This window comes from Phyllostomus hastatus, unplaced genomic scaffold (genome assembly GCF_019186645.2).
Source record: "Phyllostomus hastatus isolate PE091 unplaced genomic scaffold, TTU_PhHast_1.1 phas_scaffold_78, whole genome shotgun sequence".
NCBI lineage: Eukaryota > Metazoa > Chordata > Mammalia > Chiroptera > Phyllostomidae > Phyllostomus > Phyllostomus hastatus.
In genome coordinates, this window is record NW_025334041.1 from 105,273,133 (window position 1) to 105,299,391 (window position 26,259).

The 26,259-nt window shown below is 47.7% G+C and overlaps 1 protein-coding gene and 1 long non-coding RNA gene across 3 annotated transcripts in view; one reads left to right on the forward strand and one right to left on the reverse strand.

The window, feature by feature from the left end:
- RHOQ (ras homolog family member Q) overlaps positions 1-26,259 on the reverse strand; it is a 41,887-nt gene that overhangs the window by 7,748 nt on the left and 7,880 nt on the right. For both annotated transcript variants that reach the window (XM_045828641.1, XM_045828642.1), the window contains exon 3: positions 62-226. In XM_045828641.1, coding sequence (XP_045684597.1) covers positions 62-226 — 165 coding nt within the window. The remainder of the gene's footprint in view (positions 1-61; positions 227-26,259) is intronic.
- Positions 6,886-10,654, forward strand: LOC123812031. The gene is made up of 2 exons (XR_006784474.1): positions 6,886-7,052; positions 10,403-10,654. It is a non-coding gene; the product is annotated as an uncharacterized LOC123812031 (long non-coding RNA).

Sequence of the window (26,259 nt, forward strand, 5' to 3'; positions counted from 1 at the left end):
TCACAGTACGAGCTAGGCCAGGGAGAGTCTCCTTAAATGAGTAAAATCAAAGCAGACATACCTGCGTTCCTATTAATAAAAAGGGTACATTTGGTGCATATTCCTTCAGCTCTGGTACCCACTCCTCTTTCACATTCTGAAATGAGGCTGGGTTCACCACAGAGAAGCATATAAGGAAGACATCAGTCATCGGGTAGGACAAAGGCCTCAGGCGATCATAGTCTTCCTAAGGAAGAAAGAGAAACTTCATTATTCCCATCTCCATGCCTTCAGTTTGCTAATAATATGTCCACTGGATTAACATGGTCGAGGCAACAAAGTCAGGAGTCTCCTGCAAGTGAAGTGCACAGCATTCTCCATAAAACAAGACCATCCAGTTTGTTTTTGTTGCTTTTCCCTTTGAGGTTCTGAATACCAGTGGGCTAAGAATACAAGTCCCCTAACAACTACGATGAAAGTTAGAGAAAATATATTGTGAGCACTACAGCGGCCACGGGAAACACTTTTTCACGGGAAAGTTTGCACACAGACTTGCTAGCTGGGTGTTGTTCGTTATCACTCATAACTAATAAGCAATGAAAATTTACTGTGTCAGGTATGGAGCCATATGCCCGCCCACTCATTTAATTCTCATAACAACTATATGATAACGTAAGTACCATTATCCCTGTTTTCCATTTGAGTAAACTGAGGCACAGAAGTTCAATAACTTGGGTGAGGATGTACAGCCAGTGAGTAGGAGAGATGGGATGTAGGCCCTGGCAGGTTTATGCCTTACCCACCATACATCTTCACGGAGAACTTAAATCTTCGCTTTCCCTGTTTATATGTTTTTTTTTGTAATTGTGTGTGCGCATGTGTGTATGTGTGTGAAAATATAAAGAAAGAAGCATATAGAAGGAATTCACAAACAAACCCTTTCCTCTCCAGGGTCCATGACTGAAATGGAGATGTTCTCACATGCGTCTTTCCAGTTCTTTTTCTGTGCATGGCACACCTACAGCTGCACGCGTGCAAACACTGTGCGAGAACGGCCCGTGCAATCCGTGCTGTTCTGCCCCCTGCGGGACGTCCTGGAGATCTCTCCAGATCAGAACATGTTGGACTGCCGTGTATGTGATCTTAAACCGCTGCTCCGCATTCCACGGAAGGGCGGCACTGCTGACGGCTTTGGCATCTGTCACAAAAGGCAGTGAAGATCCTGTTTGGCTTAGACCATCTTCTAAGACACAAAATTCTGCTTATTTACGTTCCAGTGAGTGAACAGACTAAGGATTCTATTTTTGTCAGGGCTAGCCTCTCATCTGGTTTCAAGGAAAGTTTATTTTGGGCCGAGGCCACCACCCCTCTTAAATGACCCACTTCACTACTAGAACTGCAACGCACGTGGAACTGAGGGAACAAATTATTAAGAACATCTTCCACTCAGAGTTTCAGCAGCAGTATTTCTCTTGGGGGACAATTTTTCTTGCACATACGTCATCTTCGAACATTTTCCTCAGTATACTGTTCAACTCCAGCATATTAATGGCTCAAAGTCTCGACAGTGGAGTTAACCCTTTGGTTTCTCCAGGATGCTTCCAACACAGCCTGGAGCCGTGGGCACTGGCAGATTTCTCAGGTGCTGGCTGTTACAGGACAAGAAGGGGAAAGCCATCCCCAATCTCCTTTACCCTTTATTTTTAAAAGTAGAGGCTCCTACTTGGTTTTGAATAAAGCAGTGCTCTGCTATTTAGAAATTTAAAAAAGCAATCAAGTAATGTGGGTATGAAACATGTTGCACCCCAGTCAGTATCAGAGGACTCCTATCAAAAGTAGAGTATATGTTTTTAAAAACCAATTGAGTGTAAAATAGTACAGTTGGGTGCATTAAATATACTTTCTGTGCTCTGCTGCCTAAGTCACACTGCATGTCAATAACGGGGGGCGGGGAGTGACAGCATTTAACCTTAGCATCTACCCAGCAACTCCACAGTCCAGAAAGAAAACTTGGTGTGGTCAGGGAATGGGGTGCTCTTGTTAAAAATCTCCCCTCATTGTCCCGGTTGGTGTGGCTCAGTGGGTTGGGTGTCATCCCACAAACCAAACGGTCGCCAGTTCGATTCCTGGTGAGGGCACATTCCTGGGCTGTGGGTTCAGTCCCCAGTCAGGGAGCATACAAGAGGCAACCGATCCATATTTCTCTTTCACATTGTTGTTTCTCTCCCTCTCTTTCTCCCTCCCTTCCCCTCTAAAAATAAACAAATAAAATATTTAATTTAAAAAGAAATCTCCCCTCATTCATTTTTAGGTCTCCAGTTTTCACAGAATTAGAAATGGGGATACTGTCTCATAGGATTATGAGGAATAAATGAAATTATGCAACTAAATCCCTCAACATAGTGCCAGGCACGTAAAATACTCCAATGTTTTCACATAAATTCTTCATCCCACAGGAAACTGGCTCTCCTATTCTTCCATAAATGCGTGCAGGGTCCCAGCAGTCCCATACCAGTCCGGGTTTTGCATCTCTCTCCAACCACAGAGAAGAAGCTCCTTTAGTGGGAAATAAAATTTTCTACACTGGCATCAAAAAACACAAGTCAAATGGAGGTCTCTTGAGGACAGTATAATTTTCAGATTAATAAAAGAAAATATTATAACTATACTAATTAGTCACTTGGGGACTCAAGATCCTTAAGACTATTCAATATAGTATTCCTAAGAAAACCAAATGAGATTTTTAAATGAAATTTTACTTTACAAGCAAGTTTACCTCACCAGGGAAATAGAATGTGCATTCTCTTTTCTAGAAGGCATTGCAAAGAATAAAAAGCGAATGCAAAATTCTCTAGAAATGTTTAATAACACTAATGCAAAGATTCTACAGAACATAAGTGGGCTATGTATTGCTTTCATAACCATACCAAATACTGCCTTTCTTCAAAGAGGGACACATGGGCACAAAGGAAAGAAATTAGACTAATCATTTCTAGATATCTGTTAAATTACAGATCTTGCTGAAATAACTAAAAGGTCAAGGATCTGCCCTGACTGCTGTGGTTGGGCACCGTCCTGCAAACCAAAAGATCACCGGGTTGATTCCCAGTCAGGGCACGTGCCTGGGGGGCAGGTTTGGTCCCAAATCAGGGTACATGCAAGAGGCAACTGATCAATGTTTCTCTCTATCGATGTTTCTCCCTCTCTTTCTCCCTCCCTTCCCCTCTCTCTAAAAATAAATAAATACAGTCTTTAATAAAAAAAAAACCAGATTTTAAAAATGTGAAGGATTTGGGTTATAAAGAATAAAACAAAAAATGTTTAGAACTCCTTAAAAACAAATGTTACCTCTTAAAGTCTCAACCACCTAAAATGAACTCCTTCGGCCTGCAATCGCCAACTAAATAATTGGCAGTTATTATAAGAACGAGACCTTTCTGCTTCCATCCAGCCAGAGTAATTAGAAGTCTAATAATAGACAGCACATTAAAAAAATAAATTATCTCCTATGCATCCTCGCCCTGCATGCACACTATTGAGTGAACTCAACGTGAAATCCTGGGTTTGGGGCCAGAGGAGTTTCACCTCCAGCTACGTCGTGCAAACATGACAACACCAAGAAGGTTAAATGTGCAGCGCCTGCCCTTGACCTTCAATAGCCACTTTTCAAAGCCAGAACTTCTCTTTTTTTCTTCTCATTTAATCTTTACTGTATTTTTCCATTACTATTTATCCCCCTCACACCCCCTCCCCTCAGCAATCGCCACATTGCTGCCCACATCCATGAGTCCTTCCTTTTGCTTACTCCCTCCACCCCTAACCTCCCCCCAACCTGCGCCCCCTCCAGCGACCTTTTGCTTTGCAGGATGTGAGGCCAACTCTCTGGTGTCCTCTTAATTAATAGATCAATTCTATTTTAGTTCCTTAAAAAAGGTAGGCCTTACACATTCCAGCATGGTAACTGGAACCTTCCCAGTAGAGAAAAACCATACTAAAGACAACTGTCTCACATCAAAACCATGGAAGCAACCAAGAGTTCTATCAACAGGGGTATTGCACTGCTTAGTAGAAGCTTCGGTTTCTGACCAGCTGGCTAAGTTCCAGGAGTACTCGTTTTGTCAGGACTCTCTTCGGGTAGCTCGGCGATTAAGCTCTGCACTCTGGTCAAGAGTCTCTGGTCTGCAACGACCAACTTGACCCTTGAAAAAGATGACATACTTACAAGGGGACAAGGCTCCACAGACAGAAGGGGACTGAGTAAATGTGCGCGGAGAGCAAACCAGAGACCTTCAGGTGCAGAGCTGCGGCCGGGACATCCAGCGGGAGACCCCTTTTTACACACGGCTCGGCCAGCAGGGCCCGTGACCAGCACCCTGTTAACCAACCTTTGTCCCCTTCGTGGGGCCCTGGCACTCCCTCCTACTTCAGTGACTTCTTTAAAATACACATTTTTAGCATGCGAATGCCTACTTAAAATACATATCTGGAACATGAACTGTAAGCAAAACCAGTCACCTTGGATAGCACAGGCCCTGTTGTGCTTTGTTGTCTGGTACGCTGTCACATACAGTCACTTAAAGTCAACGAGCAAAGACTCACTGAGACCGTACTGCATGGGAGATGTTCTACGGACACACAGACATAAATACAAGAAATAATGGTCCTCTCTGGAGCTTAGGGTTTAGTTGGAAGTTAAAGACACATACATATAAAAAGACAGTCATATACAATAGTGGGAGAAAGAAAAGTGTAAACTGGGCAGGTGAACATATAAATGCTTAATCCAAAGGAACATTAATAAGCATCTCCTGCGTGTCCACAATGGTGTGGAGGGCAATCATTAGGGAAATGAAGGGTGGACAAGACTCAGATCCCTTCTGATTTATGGGACACCTTATACACGTATGCAAAGCACCGTCATAAGATTCTATAAGTCGTAAACAAGGCGACGAGTGCAAATGAGCGCTAGCAGCCAGTACCCACCAAGTCCTCGTCCACCCCCGGGGGCTCTGCAGACCTCCAAGCCACTGCCTGGAAGAGGAGAAGAAACTGCGGTGCTGGTGTGGGAGTGTGCGTAGGGTCGGCACCGAGGAGGAGGAATCTGACAGGTGGAGACACAAGAACATTTCCAGCAGTCCCTGCTCTTAGGGAGTTCATGGGAAGGGAGACGAATGTGTGTGGACGCCACCTTACGTGTCAGAATGCGGTACATGCCACGAGCTGTGGTTAGGGGACATGAAAAGCCTTCTGAGAGGAGACGGCCCTAAAGAATGGAGAAGAGGGGCACACACGTAACCTGCAAGCTATGTGGCCTTCGTCGGGTCACTTACTTCTTACAGGCTTGGTTTCCGTCCCCAACATGGGAGAACGTCAGTGACCAACGCTCTGAAGACTATAAAGTGCTGTAAGAACGTATTATACTCCCAAATAATCCCGATCGTCACTTTCAGAAATAGCCATTGATAAAAACCTACAAGGGTTTTCCTTGGTAACAACCTTGAAAGATAAAAAGCGGGATCACAAGTGACTCACCCTTTAACAGACGAGTCCCAGACTTCTAAAGTCTAAAACGGCGTCTGACTACTTTGAGGGATACAGACAATGTAGGCCACGAAGATTGGCCCTGACAACTGGTGGCTTGTGGTAAGTGACGGAATGACTCTGTCACTTCCAAAGCACACAGTAGCGATCTGAAACATCTGCTTCTTGTGAGAAGCCCAAAGGTCTCAGGCATGGCTCTTGAAACATGGGGACCCCCAAAGGGTGCCGTACGGGAATCAAGGGGCAGCATGGACTGAAGCTAACTTCTGAAGATGAAAAATGGTTTGTCATAAACCTAACACAAATTATAAGCATCCCTACAATAATTCTTTGTAGTCTATGAAACCTTAGTTCCTCTGCATAGTTCTTTCTGTCACTTGTGAGTTTATTTTGTATTAAACTTTATGAAATGATAGTATCACTTTTTACCGCCTTAAACAATAATCGTGTTTTTCACAGAATTGGGTTGGGTCTCTTTTGGGAGCATTTTGATAAATTTGGCCCAAAATACATCAGTGATCAATTTACTGAATTTGCCTACCACCTCCTGCTACGGCTGAATTAAAGAAAATTTGAAGAAGAAATGGAATTTTCTTAAGAGCTGTAAATTCTTAAGAGGTAACCATGTTTCAAAAAGTTTTCAAATATTTGGCTTTTTTCCATCTTCAGTTCAGCTGTGAAATGGGGTGTGTGTGTGTGTGTGTGTGTGTGTGTGTACATATGTTTCCTCATTGTTTCTTAGTAAAGGAATTCTTGAAATTGAAGGTTTAGCTTCTCAGTTTCAGCAGCTGTCATCTTCATATATTTTGATTTATAATAACTCAGGCTCCCAATTGATGTGCCAATGATTTGGGAGCTGGGGAAGCAGATCATCTTCCCCATCACCACCTTCCTTTCCGACTGCCCGACGGACCCTCACCCCGCCTCCGGCCGGCTGGAGGAAAAGGAAAGCTGACTGTGCCACGGCAGAGAGCCGATCCATCCGCCGGGGACTGGCCCTGCCCTCGTCTAACTGTGTCATTATGAACCAGCACTTCCTCTTCTCCAGAAGGAGGGGCTGAACTAGATCGCCACACTACATGGTTAAAAATGCTCACAAGAACTCTTTTTACCCTGGTGAGCAGCCCTAGTAACAGATTTAATGTGGGAGGAGATTTAACCGACTGGGTGAAAAATCAAGCTTTAGAATTCTGTTTTATCTAAGCTGACCCCACAAGGCAAGAAGATCAAGACTTAGCTAAATATGGCCCTCGGGCAAGCTGCAGTTCCCCATCTGCGAGGGGAAGATAAATATAGCACACACACGTTAAGATAAACGGTCAAGTGTTTTGAGCTCTGCAACAGACAGGGCTGACTTTCCAAAAAAAGACAAACCGCAACTTCAGAGCCAGTGCAGTTTCTTTTGTGCACGGTGAGATGGCTTCCCTGGCGGTGAAGGATTCAGAGCTGAAATGCTACACTGTCTGGAGCTCTAATGACACGTCTCTTTCACTCAAACAGAGGTCGGCTGGCCAAAGGCACGCAGACAGAAGGTAAATGTCAGGTCACACTTCCATGTGGTATATTCCTTTTCTAACCTTCTTGGCACAAATGTCATGTCCATAGAATATTCATTCATTCACTTACTCTAACAAGCAGCGGGCTGAACGCTGTCCGCACGCTGGTGAGCATGCACAGGACCCCTGCCCCGCGGGGACGCACAGCGTGCCCGAGCGCCCGGTGCCTCTCAACCAGGGCAGTGCTGCTGTGTGCGGGGCTGTCCTTTTAAATTATATTTTATTGATTATGCTCTTACGATTGTCCTGATTTTCCCTCCTTTGCCCCCTCCACCCAGCACCCCCCACTCCCTCAGGCCATCCCTCCACCATTGTTCATGTCCGTGGGTCATAGGTGTAAGTTCTGTGGCTACTCCATTTCCTGTACTGCACTTTACATCCCCATGGCTATTCTGTTACTACCTATTTGTACTTCTTAATCCCCTCACCTCTTCACCCTTTCTACCCCACCCCCCTCCCATCTGGCAACCATCGAAATACTCCCCATATCCATGATTCTGTCTCTATTCTTGTTTGCTCAGTTTGTTTTTTAGATTCGACTGTGGATAGATATGTATTTATTGCTATTTTATTGTTCATAGTTTTGAACAGGCTGTTGCTTGTTTGAGAGAATTTAGGACGTTGTGAAGCGTGAGCTAAGACCCGCCATTCTATGGAAAAACCACTCTTAACAGCTTGGGTGGGCCTTTAAGTTGGGTGGGGTGGAGCTGGAGCTGACCTCCAGGGTGAAGCAAACAGTACAAGGCAGCCTGATAGAGTCTGGGATATGGCATACCCCAGCTGGCTCTGTGACTCTGTGGGGGCGGGGCGGGGCGGGGGTGAGGGTTCAGAAAAGGAATGATGGCCTCTGCCTACCTTTCTGTCTGGGAGAAAGCTGTCTCCCAGCTGTCGCCTTGATGCCACCAGACACTTCAGTTCCTCCCCATATGCCATTGGTACCTTTCAAGCTGCTATCCTGGTGCTGGAGCTCAGAGGGAGTGAGTCTGAGTAACTCCACGTGTGCATTCTTTAAGAGGAACTGCTTGGGAATCCAGAAAGTTCTTGCACTGACTCAGTCCCCACTGGTTTTTGCAGCCAGTAGTTATGGGAACTTACCTTCCTGGCACTGGAACCCTGAACAAGGGGGGCCTGGTGTGGGGTTGGGACCCCTTGCTCCTGAGATGTCCTTCCCAAATTTTCATCCACCACATGTGGGTGCGGGGCCAGCCCGTTCCATGCCTCCGCCCCTCCTACCAGTCTGGATGGATGTGGTTTCTTTAATTCTGTAGTTACCGCACTTCCACTCGGCTTGATTTCTGATGGTTCTCAGTGATGGCTGTTCTTTACTTTAGTTGTAATTCTGATGTGATTGTGTGAGGTGAGCTGTGTTTACCTATGCCTCCATCTTGACCAAAAGTCTCCAGGGACTGTGTAGAAAATGTGGAAGGTGTTTCTGATTGTCAATATAAATGGGGGGAGAAAATTTGGGGGAGGAAAAAGAATTTTTAACTGCTACAAATTCCTAGGGGGGAGCTGTTTTTCAAAAACTTTTCAAATACATGGCCTTTTTTCCCCCCATAATCTTCAGTTCAGTTGTAAAATGGTATATAGGGTACCCCCCGCTGGCGTCAGGGAGCCACCTGAGGGCATGGCTGGTGGGTGTACTGCCTGGCAGTGATGAATGTGAAAACCCCTTTTATAATTACCCAAATCCAGGACCTAACGCTGGTGTATCTAAAAACACAAAGTATTTTTTTGCACAGATTTAATGAATTTTCTAGGAAGGTAATTTCAGTGCAATCTGAAAGAGAAGGATAGACAGTACTTTATTTTGTTCAAAACATTACAGGAGTTGCTTATGACTGTAGAATATGTACACCACTGGCAATATCGCTCTTTGTATCTGCATCACCAATAAACCACAACCACGGCAGTCACCACTTGTGAGCTGTACCATTCCTGGTAACTCCACCTCTAGGTGTGAGTACTTGACTATTTCATTATGATTTCCGGAGAACTCAGCTCTAAGAATTTAAGAATTTATATTTTTATGGTGAATCACTTTCCTTTTATCTCTCCATATTACTGGTAGGATCTTACATTGATTTAAAATTATGTATATAGAGAAGTTTTATTTCCTGTAGAATTCACCTGAGGACAGGTAAAGGAGAAACACTTGTTATAAAAGGGGGATGAGTCTGATTTGGTTGAGGCACCGAGTCAGGCATTCAACAAGCTGAGACAACAGTGACCACAAATACAAACTGGGACACATGCGATGAAGGAGAAGAGCCAGGTACTTGGAGAAAGACTCTCCAGGATGACCCGTTGGAGGGAGTGACATCTCACCTGAGATCTGAGGGAAGGTTTAGGGAGCCAGATACAGGACAGTGTGGGCAGTAGCCCTGAGGCAGAAAGCCCTGGCAGGTACTGGGAAAAGGCCAGGTGACAAGGTGGGGTCGGAGAACTATCCACCCTGTATCATCAGAGCCCACTGCACTGGAAAGTCAGTAAAACGTTGAGAAAAGGGAGTCATGTTATTTTTTTTTAAGGCCATTCGGGCTGCTTTGTGGAGAATGAATCAGAGGTGGGCAGGCGTACAGGAGAGAGTATTGCAGTAACTCAGGTGACAGAAGAGGGTGGCTGGGATTGAGTGGCAGCAGTTGACAGCTAGAGAAACGGTGGATTCTGGACACATTCTGGAAGGAAACTCGGGCTTGCACAGTGGACTGGCCATGTGGCTAGAGGGCAGGGGGGGGTCTCTGGAATAATCCAGGTTTCATCCTGTGCAGCCGCAGGATCCAGTCCTCACAGAAAGATGAGGAAGACTGAGGGTAGGGAAGCCCATTAGGGAGAAAATTCAAGAGGCCAATTTTGGTCACGTTAAGCTTGAGACGTTGAGAAAACTGTCAGAGCAGTGTACCTGGAGGAGCTCTCTGCCTCTTGCGTTCCAGGCCCCACTCCAGACGCCTCCTTTGGTCTAAACTAGATGCATCTCAGACTCAACACTTCCAAACTAGCCTCATTTGCTCCCCCTCAGATCTGCAGCTCCTCCTGTGCTCACCATCTCAGTAAAGGATGTCAGGCTCAAGGTCCTCGATGTCCACCCCAAACCCAGCAAATCAGTCAGCTGCCCAGCCCGTCTCACTGTCCTTTGCCTCTCCACACTTCCACACCTGCGTAACTCCTGCCCACCTTTCAGGCTCTGGTCTAGAAATCTCTTCATCCAACAAATCCATTCTGATTAAGCAGTGCTAGGTACTTCTGTAGCACCTGGGGCTTTTCCTGTCATTCCCTTTCTTCCGCTGTAATAAGTTTGCTTCTTTTCTTATCTGTCATCTCCACAGGACTCCCTGAAAGCAGGGGACTGTTCTTCAAAGTCTGGCTTACAGTAACAGCATACTATCTTGCTGAGTGGATGTGGGGAGCATGTGGAAAGGTGAAATCAGAAAGGTCAACTGCAGCCAGGTCACGGCCGGCTGGCATGGGGCTGGCCCGCACCGCACCTCAAGAATCAAGAATCCGACTTCTCCAGTAACAGTCTGATTTCTCAGGTTGCCGTCACCACATTCAGCCAAAAATAAAACTGCGGCCTATGATCAGGGCTATTCTGTGGTGCTCCGATGGGTCTGACCCTCCCGCCTGCGTAATGAGAGCTCCAAAGAGAAGAGCCTCAGACTGGGTGATACTTTTGATGAGGGAACTCCAGAGTTAAAGATGTTAGCTGTAGGTAGAGTTGATAGGCAAGTGGTTCATGCAACTGAAACTCATGACCTATGTGACTAGCAATTCCACCTTTGCTCCCCAGGGTTCTGCAAGCGACTGAGAAGGCCTCTGAGCCGTTGTGTTCCCGGGAAGGACAGCAGATACAGAATCGGTGATCAGTAGATAAGGAAATCCTAGGGAAAATCTCTGCAGACTGCAACTCTTGTCTGCAACTCTAACCTTCTTCCAAACCCCTTACTGACCCTTTTCTTCTCCTTATAAAAAGGTTGTCTTGAGATGTTGAGAGAGTTTTTAGGGTACATCACCCGCCACCTTCTCAGATCACCGGCATCTGAATAAAGTGCCCATAAGGATTCAATCCTTGTCTCTGCTAATGGGTTCTGGGAGTGACAGGCTGCACAAACACCAACTCTTCCACTCTCATTTTCAGCATTTTAGTTCCTGCCACTACTTTTCACCACGGCCTCTCATTCACTGTCTTGATACCCATTTTACCTAGATATGAGGGGTGTCACTGACTGTGTACTGAGCATCCTTCTCCTACTTCCTTCTTCCCAAAACTGACTGTTGAGGACCCACTTCTTCATCCAGACATATGCCCCTGAGGACCCTGACCCCGTATTTAGGCAAGCTACAAGAATTCCTGGTTGGATTAATCTCATCACAGAGTTTCGTTCCCCACCCCCTGGCCACAGTCACTGGTTCTCAGATGAGCACGTGACTTAGTAAGTCCACTCAGTTCTGATTACCCAAGGTGGCTCCTCACACACCCCTCTTCTCCTGCTATTCCTCTTCATTCTCTCTCTCCCTCCCTCCCTCCACCTCTCACTCAGCATATAGTTGCTATTCACAGGGCCCCATCTCTGCAGCGCATGAAGACTGTTCAGGGACCCCCTCTGTACCAGCCATTGCTGTAGTCTCTGTATCACACTGGAGTAGAGACCACCCAGGACCAGCTATTTCGAGGGAGGCATGTGTAATAACCAGGCTTCACACTTCCACGGGAGCAGCCCTCTCACCCTTTCCAACACTTGGACTACTGAGGACCTTTGGTCATTGTGAATGCAGCTCACCTGGGCTTCCCATAGTGGGGGCAACGGTGGGGCCAGGGAAGGGGAACAGCCAACACAGAACTGTGAGTAATGGATGGGCCAAATCCACAGGCAACATCATTCTCCTTGACTATGGTCTCCTTGACTACTTGCCCTCTCTGCCTCTGAGGCTGGGGAAGAGGCTTATGAAGACTGAAGTCTCTCACTAGCCTTTTAAGATACCAAGAAGGCAAGCAGCCATGAAGTGAGAGAAGAAAGGAACTCCACCCTGAGTGAGCCTGAAATGCTGGTTGTCCCCGTGCCCAGACGAGGCAGCAAGCTGCATGGCAGGGTTAAACCATGCTTACTAACCCATTTGGGATCTAAGCACTTAAACCACACTCCTTGGCCAAACACAAAGTAAAATCTTCCATTTGAGGATGAGGAAGGCTCCTTGGCAGGCAGGCAAAATGAGGATGACTTAATGTAGTTCACAAATGCGCTTTCACAGAACAGGCCCTTCAAAAAATACAGTTTTTAATGGGGTGATGAAAATGTTTTGGAACTCAGCTGAGACGGGGGTTGTGCCACACTGTGAATGTACTCAACGCCACTGAATCGTACCCTTCAAAATGGTTATTTGATGCTGTGTGAATTTCACCTTATTTTAAGAAACATACAGGACTACGAGTGTGCAAAGCTGGAACCTTGAAAGTATTCACACACATGCACACATACACACTCAGAATAACAGGTTTCTTTGAAATTCAGAGAGGTACGGCACGCAACAGAAATGCCTGCAGGCCGTCCCTGGAACCCAGCACACCAGCTCCCCGAGACCTGCATGAATCCTCCCGGCACGCTTCCCCGTAGCCGAGCACTCGAGCTCAGCTCATCCTCCTTCGTGCCTGTTTTATACCCCCTTCTGCCTGTTCTGCATTTCTTCCTTCATCTTCTCCCCGCCAGCTGGCCCTCTTGGACTCCAGGAGGCTCCCCACAGAGCTCCTCCAGGCCTAGAGCAACTAACCACATCACAGCCTATAGCCTTATTGACCTCAAAGCTCCGAGAAGAACACCCAGCTCCTGCTCTCACATGACCCCCAACGATCCCACTGAACCTTCACCATCAGCCTGTGAGATGGGGCAGCTCCCACGTTCCTGGTGAAGACACCGAGGCCCCAAGAAGAAGCTCATCACTTGTCCCAAGTCACAGGAGAGGGCGGTGGAAGTGAGGCGGGACTACAGTTCTCCTAACAGCTAGTGCAGGACCCGCCTGGCCCCTCTGTTTTCACCAGGCAGTAGACCGCAGGTTTTGGACACAGACCTTTCAGTCTTTGAATCACAGGCTTATTAGCTCTGCTGCCTAGTATTTTCTGTTTCCTTTAGCTATGAAATGAATAACTAATGGATGTTCCTCTTCCGCTGTTGGGAAGGTTAAACGAGCTAAGGCATGAACGGCACTTAGCGTGTGTGGTGGCTGCCAGCTGCCAGCCGCACCCAGTAGCCATCCTTCTGCACTGAGTTTCAGCAGGTTTGGGGCAGAGGAATAAATGGGCAGGAAGTGAAGACTGAGGGTGAAATCAGCTTCGTGAAAAACACACTAAGTTTTGCTGGCTTAATAAGTGCTTATGTTTATTTCTATGGTAGACAAGGACTGAAGTCTGGTATTTGAGCCAAATACCTGAACATAACTAAACCAATACAGCTCAAATATGTTTTGTTTTGTTTTGTTTTAAACCAAACAACAGTTATTGAGACCTAGGAAGTTTAACAGTCAAGATGCAGAGGGACTGAATGTGGTCATAGTGCCCACGCACGCTCGCACTGCAGACAGCCACAAGCAGTTTTCAGTGGCCACCAGGACAGTGCTAGTGAGACCACGTCCACACCAGTGTCCTCTGTGTTCCAAGCTCAGCCAACCAAGGATGCGGACTTCCCACCGTGAAGAACCTGGTCAGGGAGGCAGGGCATTTACAAAGTGAACCAAGAGCCGGGACCACACGATCAAAGAGAAGCAACACTACAGGCAGACGAGAAAACTAGCACTAACAACAAAATTTTATAGCAAAAGCACCTAATAAAGGTCATTCCAGTGGTTCCAAGAGTTTCTGTATCCTCATAAACTCCCTGGAGGCAGTGCTGGGACAGGCACTGTCATCCTGATCTCTGGGACAGTGTGGGCTGCAGCCCAGCCCAGGGCAACTGGGTGAAATGATGGCAAAACTATCCCTGGGGCAGGTGGGCGGGTCAGGAGCAGAGCAGGAGTCCTTTTCAAGCTCTGAGGTGTGGCCCCTGCGGTCTGACCATATCGCACAGGAACCCACGAGGCTCCAGCTCTTGGCCCTGCCCTGTGTCACCCACTGTGGTGAGTCCGGCTGTTGGGTCAACCCCTCTACTGAGTCTGTGTTACGTGCTGCCTAGGAAGCCAAACAGCACACAGCTCCTTCAGAGAGCAGCCAGCTTAGCTGGTAAAAGCCTGGCAGCGGGAGGCAGTCACTGGAATGACGGGTTCAGATCTGGAGCCAGAGGCCTGGTCAGAGGTCCAGCATTACCTCTCACGGGCTGTGCAGGCTGTACATATATCTCAGCATATCTCTGAGTCTGTTTTCTCATCCATTTAAAAAAATAGAGGAGAAAGGGTAGGACAATATCTCCTACCTCACAAGGTTGAGGTTTGGATTAAGTGGCATAAACAGGTCCAGAGAAGGCCTCAAATGTAGGCACAAAATTAATGACAAGAGACACTTACATTAAATGCCACAGGAATTCTGGTCCAGCTTTGCAGGACTAGAAAAGGCTGCATGAAACACCGTGTCCTACCTGGGGCCCCTCCCCCTCCCGCACCCAAACACACGCCATCTCTTTACCTAGGAACACTGTCCAGACCCTCCCCCGACCGCCACGAGGGCTGAACGTGCTCCTTCCAGCCTCCCATTGTCACTGACACCTGTAGATACAGTTAACAAGTCTAGGAGAACTACCGTAAGATCACCTAATAATTTGACATGAGGCCACATTTTGAGAATTAAATTAACAAAAGTTGAACTGTAATAGTTACTAGTCATCGGTAGTGTGGGCCACACTGAGCTGACGGAGACAACCCAACACCCCCAGACCCATCAAGGTGACTGGAGTGTAACTGAAGAAAGCTGCAACCCAACGGGTATGTTTCGGCCTGTCTGAGAAAGAGTAACTGAAAAGCCAGGGTCTATCGGCCTCTACACAGACTCTCTAGCAAAGGCAAGATTGCAGAATGAGAATATTAGCACCTCTCCGGCCCTGCCCACGGCAGGATGCCGGGTTGGTGGGCACACACATCCTGGTCTCTGGAAAGTGTGCTCTCATGAAATGGAAAGTTCATCAAGTGGCTTCAGGACCCAGAAGAAGAATAAGTCTCCCTAAGATTTCTAATCCCTTTTGCTACAAATTCTCAATCCCAAACAAGCATCTTATGAAAGCATTTTTTTAGGGACCCTGATGCTAAGGAAAGGAACACATAGGATAGCAGGCATCGGAAAGGATGTCCGTCACTGTGACCTTGTTTTTTTGTATCTATGGCTTCTGATTATTTAAAAAATGGGAAAGACTTCAGTTAAATCTCAGCTGACTGAACATAGGCACTTATCTCTGATATCTCCAAAATTCTCTAACAGGTACAGTAATTTTTAAAAAGGCATAAAATCACAAGAACCAAGCAAACAGGAAAGGAGACAACAGTAACAGGATTTTAGAAGCCTGAAGACAAAAGACAGAGTTGGAAGTGACTCAGCAGACCCAGGGAACCAAATCCGGGGTCGGCAGAGACAGGGGCTGGGGGAGGAAAGAAGCACCTCTTTCTCCACAACAGAGCCCCCCAAAGGTGTAGGGACTGAAGCAGTGTGATCTGCAACTGAGCTGAAGGTGGAGCCACACACAGGAGGTGGGCTGAGGTAGGATGCAGCCTAACCCCAGATCCCTCTCTCTGACATGGTGAACATTCTCCCCAGCCCTGATAGCAGGCAGAGGACATTGACGGGAGGGCATCAGGCCCAGTTAACACACCAAACACACAAGGCCAGGGAGCACACTGAGACTGAGACGCCCACCCTGCTTCCCCTAGTCACCTCCCAGAGCACCGGCAGACCACCCAGCAGGAACCTCCCAGGCAGGAGAGTGGAAGATTCTTTTCTGGGGAACATAACCAGCCCGAGAGGAAAGACCAAAGTCAAGCATTGCAGCTTCCTCAGTGCAAGGCCCAGACACAGCGTCCCACAGCCGTGGTTGTCCGTCGAGGGAGTGAGAGGTGATGCTGACCACAGGGACATTTGGCAATGTCTGGAGATATTTTTGAATGCCATGACTAGGGTAGGGCTGCTACAGGCATCACATGGGTAGAGGCCAAGGTTGCTACTGAACATCCTGCAGTGCAGAGGACCACTCCCACAACAAAGAACTGTCCAGCCCAAAATATCAATGATGCCGACCAAGGTCCAGGCCACCTCAGCCAGAGTCAGCCAGCCCCACTCCTACACCAAGCCTCCCACACGCTCCATGACACTCCCGTAAGTATGAGTAAACACTTAAGGAACCACCGCAAAAGACACGGGGCAAAGGAGAGACTCCACAGCAAAACACGAGCTTCAAAAAACTATCATTAATATCTTCGGAGAAATTAGAGAAGACATTCAATCAAGAAGCAAGCCAAACCAAACTGAGAACATGCTAAAGGAAGAAGGAAAGAAACATCCTGAGAACAGAAAAAGCCTTTTGAATATTAAAAATAGAACCATCCAAAAAAAAATAATAGAAGGAGTTAATGATAAAAGTGAGGACTTCCCCCCAAAACAGGGCAAAAGACACAGAGAGAGCAAATACAATGTGGGGCAAAAGTGGGTTTACAGTAGTGAGTACATGAAACAGAGTTTAATCTTGTATTATTATTTATTAATTATTCTATTATTTTCCATATGAACAACTGTAAACTTACTTTTGCCCCACCATGTACAAGGAAATTAGAGGACCATTCCAAGAACAGCAACACCTAAATACTATGAGTTCTAGTGTAATAGAAGAGATTAACTAGATGTGAAGAAATCAAAGAACTAAACCAAGAAAACGTCTCAGAACTGAAGGGCAGGAGTTTCTAGATTGACAGGGCCCAGTAAGCTACCCCAAAGTCCATGACTGTGAAATCTCCAAGGTGACATGGCGACCCCCACAGTTTCCAGCGAGGCAGGGCCAGAGCGACGCTGAACCTCGAAAAAGCAGAAATGGGAGCTAGAAGACAACGGAGACTTCTCTTCCAAGTTCTGAAGGAAAACAAAATGATTTCTGATCTATTTGCAAACTGTTAATGGGGTATCAAGGAAAGGAAAACATTTTCAAACATAGTAGCTGCCAAAAAGTTTGGCCTCCTGTGCACCTCTTCTCAGGAAATTAATAAAATGTATGCTCCACCAAAATGAAGACAAGAAGACATAAAAACGTCCAAAACAGGGCTCTCACATGAGAGGGAGAGAGCCGAAGGGAGTTCCAATAAGGGAAGGGAACCTCAGGGTGGCAGCCGGCACCCAAGAGGCGACCAGCCCCCATGGAGCAGATCCGACTCAGGAAGGATGGACGTCTGCTACCGAACAACAAGGGGGCGGGGGGCACGGGCGATATACCATTACCAAAAGGAACCCGCCAGGTTCGTTATGTCTGCCACCAGAGAAAAGACATCTCTCAATGCCAGATATTTGTGAAAAGGAAATGAAATGTTTATTTAATGCTATACAAACTTAAAGTAGTGACCTAATGTCTTCATCAAAATCCCAAAGTCCCTTAAAACACCCAAAAATACACACAGTCCTTCCTTCCCTCTTTGCCCAGTCTGGGGTACCGTATCTCAGGAAAAGAAATAGAAGTCCGTGGCTCAGGCAGCCCCTGTTTCTTCCCAGTAATCCGTCTCGGCTGGGGGACCTCCCTTGGTTCCCGGCACCCTCAGCTGTCACTGGGATCTCTGCTAAAGCCGGGTGGTGGTTCCCCCTTCTAAAGCTGGGGTCTCCACAGTGGCAAAGCCATGTGGTCCTCCCTGTACAATGGCTGCGGGAGTCTCCACTCAGCCAAAACCACGTGGTTCTCCCTCCAATGGCTGCCGCACCTGGGTTTAAATCCCCATGCCCATCCTCTTCTGCAGCCCCATTTCCGACTCCTCCCACAATTGGCTACACTTGCCAACACTCTCATATCCTTCCAGCTTTACTGGGCTGCCATTGTGAGTTTGGGCAGGCGTGGCCCTATGTCCTGGAGCCAATCTTCTCCAAGCTCCCACGCTGGCCCTGTAACTCGGGGGACCTGCCCCCCAGTTACATCTTGGTGGGGAAGTTACTTCCATTCCGCTGGCTCAGAGCATGGCCACAGCTATTTAACATATCTATGTAACCAGTTAAAGGTTATAGATATATTAAATGACCACACCAGAGGTTAGCTGCAAGGCTGTTGCTATGCAAAACAGCTCTCAATGGCCCTGCTCCATTTGTCCCTTCCCCCAACCCACACCTGTGGGGGGGCGGTGGTGAGGACATCCTAATATTTCCTGGACACCTTGAGTTCTGGACCCCATTTCAAATCCCTATTTGGGCCCCCCCTCTTGGCTGCACCCTGTTACAACGGAATACCTGAATGTTGGGTCACATACAAAGGATAAACTTTTTAAATAATCAAATGGCAGTAGAGGATTAAAATATATATATAACCGCTGATCAAATTACAATGTAGCTCCTGGGAAAAAGTGGACAGGAAGTGGAGAGTAGGTGTGAAACCCCATCATGCATGGTTTAAAGTCAACAGAGGGTATTTTTTTTTTACCTAAATAAACAGCTAAGAATTGAACGTGGTGGCCTCAGGGGAGTGAGAAATGGCTTTACTGTAGGGGAAATGGAGAGGGATCTTTTGTTTCTTCATAACAGGATCTTATAAAGTTGTTGACTCTTTAAGCCATCTGCACATATAACTTTAATAAAAATAACTTATTTTACTCTTACCCAAGGACATGCTTGTTGATTTTAGAGAGAGGGAAAGAGAGGGGGAGAGAGAGAGGGAGGGAAACACTGACGCAAGAGAGAAACACAGACTGGTTGCCTCTCGTTTGCACCCAGACCAAGGACCAAACCCACAACCTAGGCATGTGCTCTTGACTGGGAATCGAACCCACAACCCTTCAGTTTACTGACAATGCTCCAACCAACTGAGCCACGCTGGCCAGAGCTAAAATAACTTTTTTATTAAACTGGAGGGCCCTAGCTGGTGTGGCTCAGTTGGATGGAGTGTCTTTGTATGGTCAAAGGGCTGCAGGTTAGATCCCCGGTCACAGCACATACCTAGGTTGTAGTGTGGTCCCCAGTAAAGGCAGGTACGGGAGGCAACCAACCGATGCATCTCTCTTGCATTGATGTTTCTCTCTCTCCCTCTCTCTCTAAAAGGCAATGAAAAAAAAAATGTCCTTGGGTAAGGATTGAGAAAACAAAAGTAAATAAATAAAATAAAATTGGAGGAAAAAAGAATAAAGTATAAAGAAGGAAATTACTACAAATATTCAATATCACCACCTAGGGCTAACCACTTTAACATTCAGACAGTTTTGTTCCAATTTTTTCCTTGCACATTATATGTACATATGCATGTTCTTTAAAGTTGTAATCATGCTATATATAGTTTTTATTCCTGCTTTTTTTTACACTTAACACATCATTAACCTTTTCACGTATCTTTAAATAGTTGTTGAAGGCAGTTTTTAATGGCTGTGATTATTGTAATACACACCATGCTATCAGTTACTGAACCCCTTTCTACTATACATTAATATGTTTATAATTTACCGCTATTATAAATATTGCTGTGAGGACTACCGCTTTATGTAAACATTTGTATACTCTGAATGTTTTGGCATAAATTTAAAGAAATGGATCATCAAAATGTAAGGGTTTTTGCCAAATTAACCTCTGAGATATTGTGATTTATAAGAAATACATATTTGGTTCGGATCCTGCTTTCCAGCACAGAGCTCCTAAAACCCCTGGAATCTCCTAAGTGACAAGAGCACGAAAACATGTCTTATTATGTTAGTGAGGTGGCTTCTGGACCCTACCTGAGGACGGGACCCCGTTCTAGGACACCCAACCATGTGACCAGAGGGTGGGAACTGGAAGCCCCAGCTGCCCCCGACCACTTCCGGGGAGGGAGAAGGAAGAGGGCGGAGGTTGAATCAACTACCAATGGCCAATGATTCACTCAACTGTGCAACAGTGGCCTACGCAGAGAGGCCCCCACAGAAACCCAGAGGACACGGGTTGGAGACGGCCAGGGAGGGGGGCTCGTGGAGCTGCTGGGAGACCGGCATGCACAGAGGCAGCCTGAAAGCTTCACGCCCCCTCCCACATACCCCGTCCTATACAGCTCTGCATCTGGCTGCCTCTGAGCTATGTCCTTTTACAGTAAACCTGTGATCTGGTAACATGTTTCTCTGAGTCCAGTGAGCTGCTGTAGCAAATTAACTGAACCCCTTGAGGAGGAGTTTTTCTCACAGGAAGCCGATTTATAACCAGTTGGTCAGAAGTACAGGTCACAACCTGGACTTGCAGTTGGCACCCAGAGTTGGCGGGGGTCCTTGGAACCTCCTATCTGAACCAGGTTGGTCAGAGGCACAGGTAAACAGCCTGGGCTTGAGGCTGGTGTCTGAAGTGGAAGAGGTGGGGAGGGCAGTAGGGAGAGTCTTGACTGACCCCTTAACCTGTAGAAGCTGATGCTATCTCTGGGTAGGTAGTGTCAGAATTTTGGTTGAATTCCTGGAGAACTCTGCTGGTGTCTGCCTGTTGCGTGGGTTGGGGACACCCCCACTCCAACACACTGAAACTGAGTCTTACGATCCTTCAAAGAACCTCCAAATGGTTGGTGTCCAATTTTACTCCAACAACGGTACACAGAGCATTCACTTCCCTAACTCCTGGGTAACAGTTTTTTTTCCATCTTGTCCAATCTGACATGTGAAAAAAAAAAGTTTTTAGTTGCATGCCTTTGCACATCATGTGTTCACTGGCTATTTGCTTTTCTTCTTTTGTGAGCTTTTGGTTTATGTCTTGTGTTCATTTTTCCGCTGACACCACAGGGTGAGCTAATCCTTTGGCAACCTGATTTATATCTGGATCTTTATGAATCGACACAGATCAGACCTGCAGCCTGAGGGGCCCGTGAGTGTCTCGGGAAAACCGAGTTTCCGAATCGGGCAGCCCCGGTGAGGCCCGGCCCATCTTCTGAGAGGCTCTGGGCAAGCGGCCCGGCAGCTGGGCGCCTTCACGACACTCCTCACACTTCCCCATTGTCACCTTCTCCTGGCACGTGCCACGTTCTACTTGCATTTTGGCCATCAGTGTCTATCTTCCCCTCCCACTGGACTCTAAACTCCCACAGGGGAAGAACCCTATCTGATGGATCCTCGTGCTCCTCACTCCCTTTGCCTGATACTCACGAATTCGGTAAATGCAGACATAAGGATGGAGAGGGAGGGAGGAGAGACTATGGACAGAGGCACAGAGAAAACCAGGACACTGGGAGGGTGGCGGGGAGACCACCCCCACCCCACCGAAGGCCCGGTGAAAACAGCACCAGATGTGTGCACCCAGCAGGCCCTCACGCTCTGCCTCACAACCCGGAACGTGGTTCCCAGAGCCTGGGGGTAAACTGTCCCTGTAATAAAGGCTGACAAAAGAGCAGAAAAGGGAAAGACAAGGATTATTCAACCATAAAAAGAAATGAAATATGATACATCCTACAACACTGGTGAACCTCAAAAACATTATGCTAAGTGAAAGAAGCCAGGCACAAAAGGTCACTTATTGCATGATTCCATTTCAATGAAATGTCCAGAACAGGCAAATCCAGAGAGACGGGAAACAGATTAGTGGCTGCTAGGAGTTGGGGGGGAAGGGAGAATACAGTGATTGCTAACCAGGTACAGGGCTTCTTTAGGGGGTGATGAAAACCTTCTGGAATAAAATAGTGCTGATGGTTGTGCAACTCTAAATATATAAAATCCACTGAATGTGAGTTATATCTCAATTTTTTTTAAAGCAATAGGAATAAACCTGTACATTGAAGAGTTTGGTCCACCAGGAATTCTGAGGAATCGCTTTCTTCATTAGCACCAGGCTGCCTAGGCGCGGCTGCCCCACGCTGGCCTGGCTCCCACACTGGCCTGGTGGGGCAGGCAGCAGGATGGCAGGGCCCCCCAGGGTGGCCGGCAGCAGCTGGGTCTCCCCTGCGGTCAAGGCAGAGCTGAGTGGGTCATCAGCCCATTCATTCTGGGCTCCCTCTTTCCCTTCCTTCCAACAGAGGGCCACCGCACACCCTGGAGGGACACCTGAGATCACACAGGCGGAAGGATTCCTAAAGACCAGAACTTGCTGGAGAACAATACACACCCTGGCCAATATTTTATCCAAATACAGCTGGCAGCCTTTCCAAGAAACCAGTTCTACTGTGCTTAAACGAGCAATGCATTAAAATGACCCCCTAAACCTGATTTTAAAGACCTTCGGTAATGTCCAGACAGACCCAAATTTCCTTCAAAGTGGGCTGATAAGAAAGTCAGTGTGGAGGTGATGTAACATCATGGCCAAGGTTCTTTCCATAATAATTTTTCTGAAACATTCTCCTAAATCCAACACACACCTGCTTTCTTACAGGGTGGGTTGGGGGCAGGGCAAACCTTGTGCTAAGTCTGGGTGCTGAGTAGAGATTTACATGTGAATAGAACCAAATGCTTGCTTAGACTACAACCAACAGACAATTTGTCCAGTTGAAACTGAAGGAAAGACTTCAACCTCCAGCGGGCTGGAGTCACTGAGGAGGAAGGCACAGGGTACCTCAGCCCCAAAAGGCCTTCTGGCTTTCTGCAGCTGGATGAAGACCAGGAGCCACCTCCCACCACCCCATCCCTTCAGGGCAAGGACCCCACTGGGTACCCCCTAAGGTAGTAAATGTAAGCCCCAAACCAGCTTGCTGGGGAAGACTGTCCTTTGAAAATGAAGCCGGGATAAATGGAATTTTAATTGAACTGGACAATCAGGATTAAATGCTCTTTCTCAGCAGTGGCTCTTAAAGGAAGCACACTTTGAGCCAACTCATTTGTAATCCCAATCATTATGCCATTTGAAAAAGGATGGCTTTTGTACACCGGAACAGTTTTGGTGGCCGAGGGCAGGCAGGGGGTGGGAGGGAGAAAAAGAAGGAGAGAGGGCAGAGAGATAGAGAGAGAGAGGAAGGGAGGAGGATGGAAGGAAGAAAGAACCTTTAAGTGTGGTGTGTGTGTGCGCGCTCGTGTGCAGGAGAACGGAGGCACGAAGGAGGAGCACACTGACACAGAAAGCTTAGGTCAGTCGGAGAAGTAATTACTGCCATGAAGGGTGTCTGAGCAACAGCCCTTCCCCCCACCTTTCCTGGGGACCTGCCTGGGTAGTGTTAGTACAAAAGGACCTCATCACCCATTTGTTGTTTTGGAACTAATTTAGCACTAACCACACTGGCATCCTCCTCCGGGGAAGGCCTGTCACCACCCAGAGTGCTAACCTTAGCCACAGTGAATGGGGCAGGGCCCGAGCCCGGGCCCCGGCCCCGCTCAGTCTGGCCGCTTCATGTATGGGAGAGAAAATGGCTCATCAAAGAACGCCCATGGAACCTACTGTGTGCACAGCCCTGGGCCAGATGGTGTCCCAGTGGAGCTAAGGGAGGCTTGGAAAGTTCTGCCTCTGCCTTTTCCTGAGCGTGCCTTGGCCCCATCTCCACCAGGAGAGGGAGGAAGGCAGCACCAGTGGCTGAATGCATCAATTCACTGCAACAAATATGGAGTCACAGCCAAGTGTAAAGAACGAGAAAGGAGGCGTGTTTGCTGGGGCAGGCGTTAAAAATGAATGAATCATGCACTCCAGGGGCACTGTGTCCAGTAAGGGTGCCTGTGTGTGTGTGTGTGTGTGTGTGTGTGTGTGTGTGTGTGTGTTGCAAGAAGGGGGAGGGGAGGTGGCTTGCTAAGGGGAGGCACACAAGTCCACAAACACTCATTAAACCCTCTCTGTGGCTCTGACATTTCCGCCTGCATCAGAACCACCTGCATGGCTCACTGTAAGAGAGATGTCTCCAAGTATCCAATTCAGGTCTGGGGTGGAACCCGAGAATTCTGATTTCTAAGTGTTCTGGAGATACATGCTGGTTCGAGTCACACATCTGACGCACACCCAGTGCAGAAATCAAACTCTTCTTAAGTACCTGGTATATGTAAGAATTCAGTCTAAGCAACTTTCTCCACCAAAAATCGACCTGGAGAACCCCATGGTCACCTCAGCTCTTAAGACCAGTTCAGCTCCTTGGAGGGGCAGAACCAGGCCTCCTCTGTGTCCCCAGTGACAGGCATGCACCTGCCTTCCTCCCATCGCTCACGGTCACCGCTGGCCCCTTGTGAACTGTGAGCTCCTGGGGGCAGGGCCTGTGCCTGACTGGTCCTGTAAGCCCTGCCCCTGGCTCAGGTCTCAGCCCTGACGGGGTGCTTGGGGAATGTGTTTGTTCACTGACTGCATGAATGTTTCCGTCTAGTCCCGACAGCCCACCCAGGCAGGAGGATATGGGCGCTCATGCAGAGGTGGTGCCAATGGGGACAGCCCACAGTGACAAGCAAAATGAGTAGCAGGTTGACAGAAAAAATTTCGTGTGTATTCAGGGCATAGTCAAATGGAAGAGGGACAAACAGATTGGAAATGGCAGTTTTCACCTGAATAAGAAGATTCTAGGAGGAAAGAAAGGGCTGGGGCAGCTGCTTGGGACAGCAAAGACACCTGCCATCTGCAGGCCAAAGCTGTCCTGCTGGGTGGCCCCCAAAAAGCAAGCTAATGTGAGTCAAGGCTGGCAGACAGAGCAGGGGTGAGGGGCAGCAAGGAACGCCTGTCACCTGAGCCTGGGAAGAGACAGCTCCCGTCACCACAGAAGAGTCCCTGTTCCTCCTTCCTGGAAGGAGGCCGCACCTGCACACACACAGCACTGAGCTCCTCCCGTACCCTCACCAGCTCACCAGCACGTGCCACCCAGGCATGTCTCTTTTTAAGCAGGAGTCGGGGTTAATGAACAAACTGACAAAACACCCTTACATTCCCAGGTGGGCGGAGGGGGGGTAATACATGTTTTTGCGGAGACATTTTAGAAGCGGCCCCTACTGTCCCATCTGGAGCTGCCACTCCACCAACTCTTCTGTCCAGAAACGCAATGCACTTTTCACATGAAATATTCGACGACAGGGTATCTGTGATGAAAGGAGACACTGTCAAGCTGCTTGGCGGGAGTAATTAACATGAAGAAACCGGACTGGAGGGGACAGCCTGCCCCGTAACTCCGGTGTTGCTTTTTCCCAGATGCCTGGAACGAATCCCTGAGTCTCGCAAAACCTATGCAGGGAGGCGACCGTTTGCTTCCTTTAGTTTTGCAGCAGGTGAGAAGCCCCAAGCGCAACATGCTTTGTTCTCTAAAAATGTTACTTGATGACCAGTGAGTTATTATTAAACCCCAAGTTCTCACCTGAGGCCAGGAAGGGCTGGCAAGTCAGGGATTGGCTGGTTCGCTGCTCCCACCAGTCACTCAAAAGGAAACAGTGACAAACGACATTGGGCCCCTTCCCTCACTTTTCGTTCCTTCTGTTCAAATCAACAAGCGACACAGCACCAGATTAATATCTCCTAATTACTAAGTTGTCAGTTACTGGGTGAAAAACTCCTTAATTTAGTTATCAACCTCACTCCACATGTTGACACTGATAGCAGGGGTCTGAGATTCATAAAAAGATACATTTGGGACACCCCCATGCCTGCACACCCAACGCTGCTCCACACCACCCAGGGTATGGGTTCCCCCGGCTCTCTGCCTGGTGTGACCTCATTTAGTCCAATGACCCCAAGCTTTCACTTGGTGATACGGAGAAATGATGTTATGTGTTCAGCACACAGTGGGTGGGATGGGGGAGCCGTGGGTAAAGTGACTGAGGTTGGCTCCATTTGGAAGGTACAACCTGAGTCCCGGGCTATCTGTCACAGGCCCCGCCCATCAATCTTAAGCCTGGGAAAATCCGTTACCTGACAGCTGAGAAGCTCTGATTGGATCTGATGACAACATAATCACCACTACACAAGTAAGGAAACTGAGGTTTTGAGAGGTTGAGCTCCTCGCTGGGAAGTGGGCCCTGGCAGTGCAGTGTGGGACCCCACAGAGATAGGCAACCAGGATATCCTACTGCTTCTCATCTCTTCCTGAAAGGTTAGATCTTCCAGAAAGCTCACCCCGGCCCCCTCTTCCTAGTTGGAACCATTCTCAGATGGGTTTCACATAATGAGCTTTTCCAGTTTTCTAGGTGGACCCTTCTGCAATCTGATCCCCCCTTCCTTCTCCCACAGAAGGTC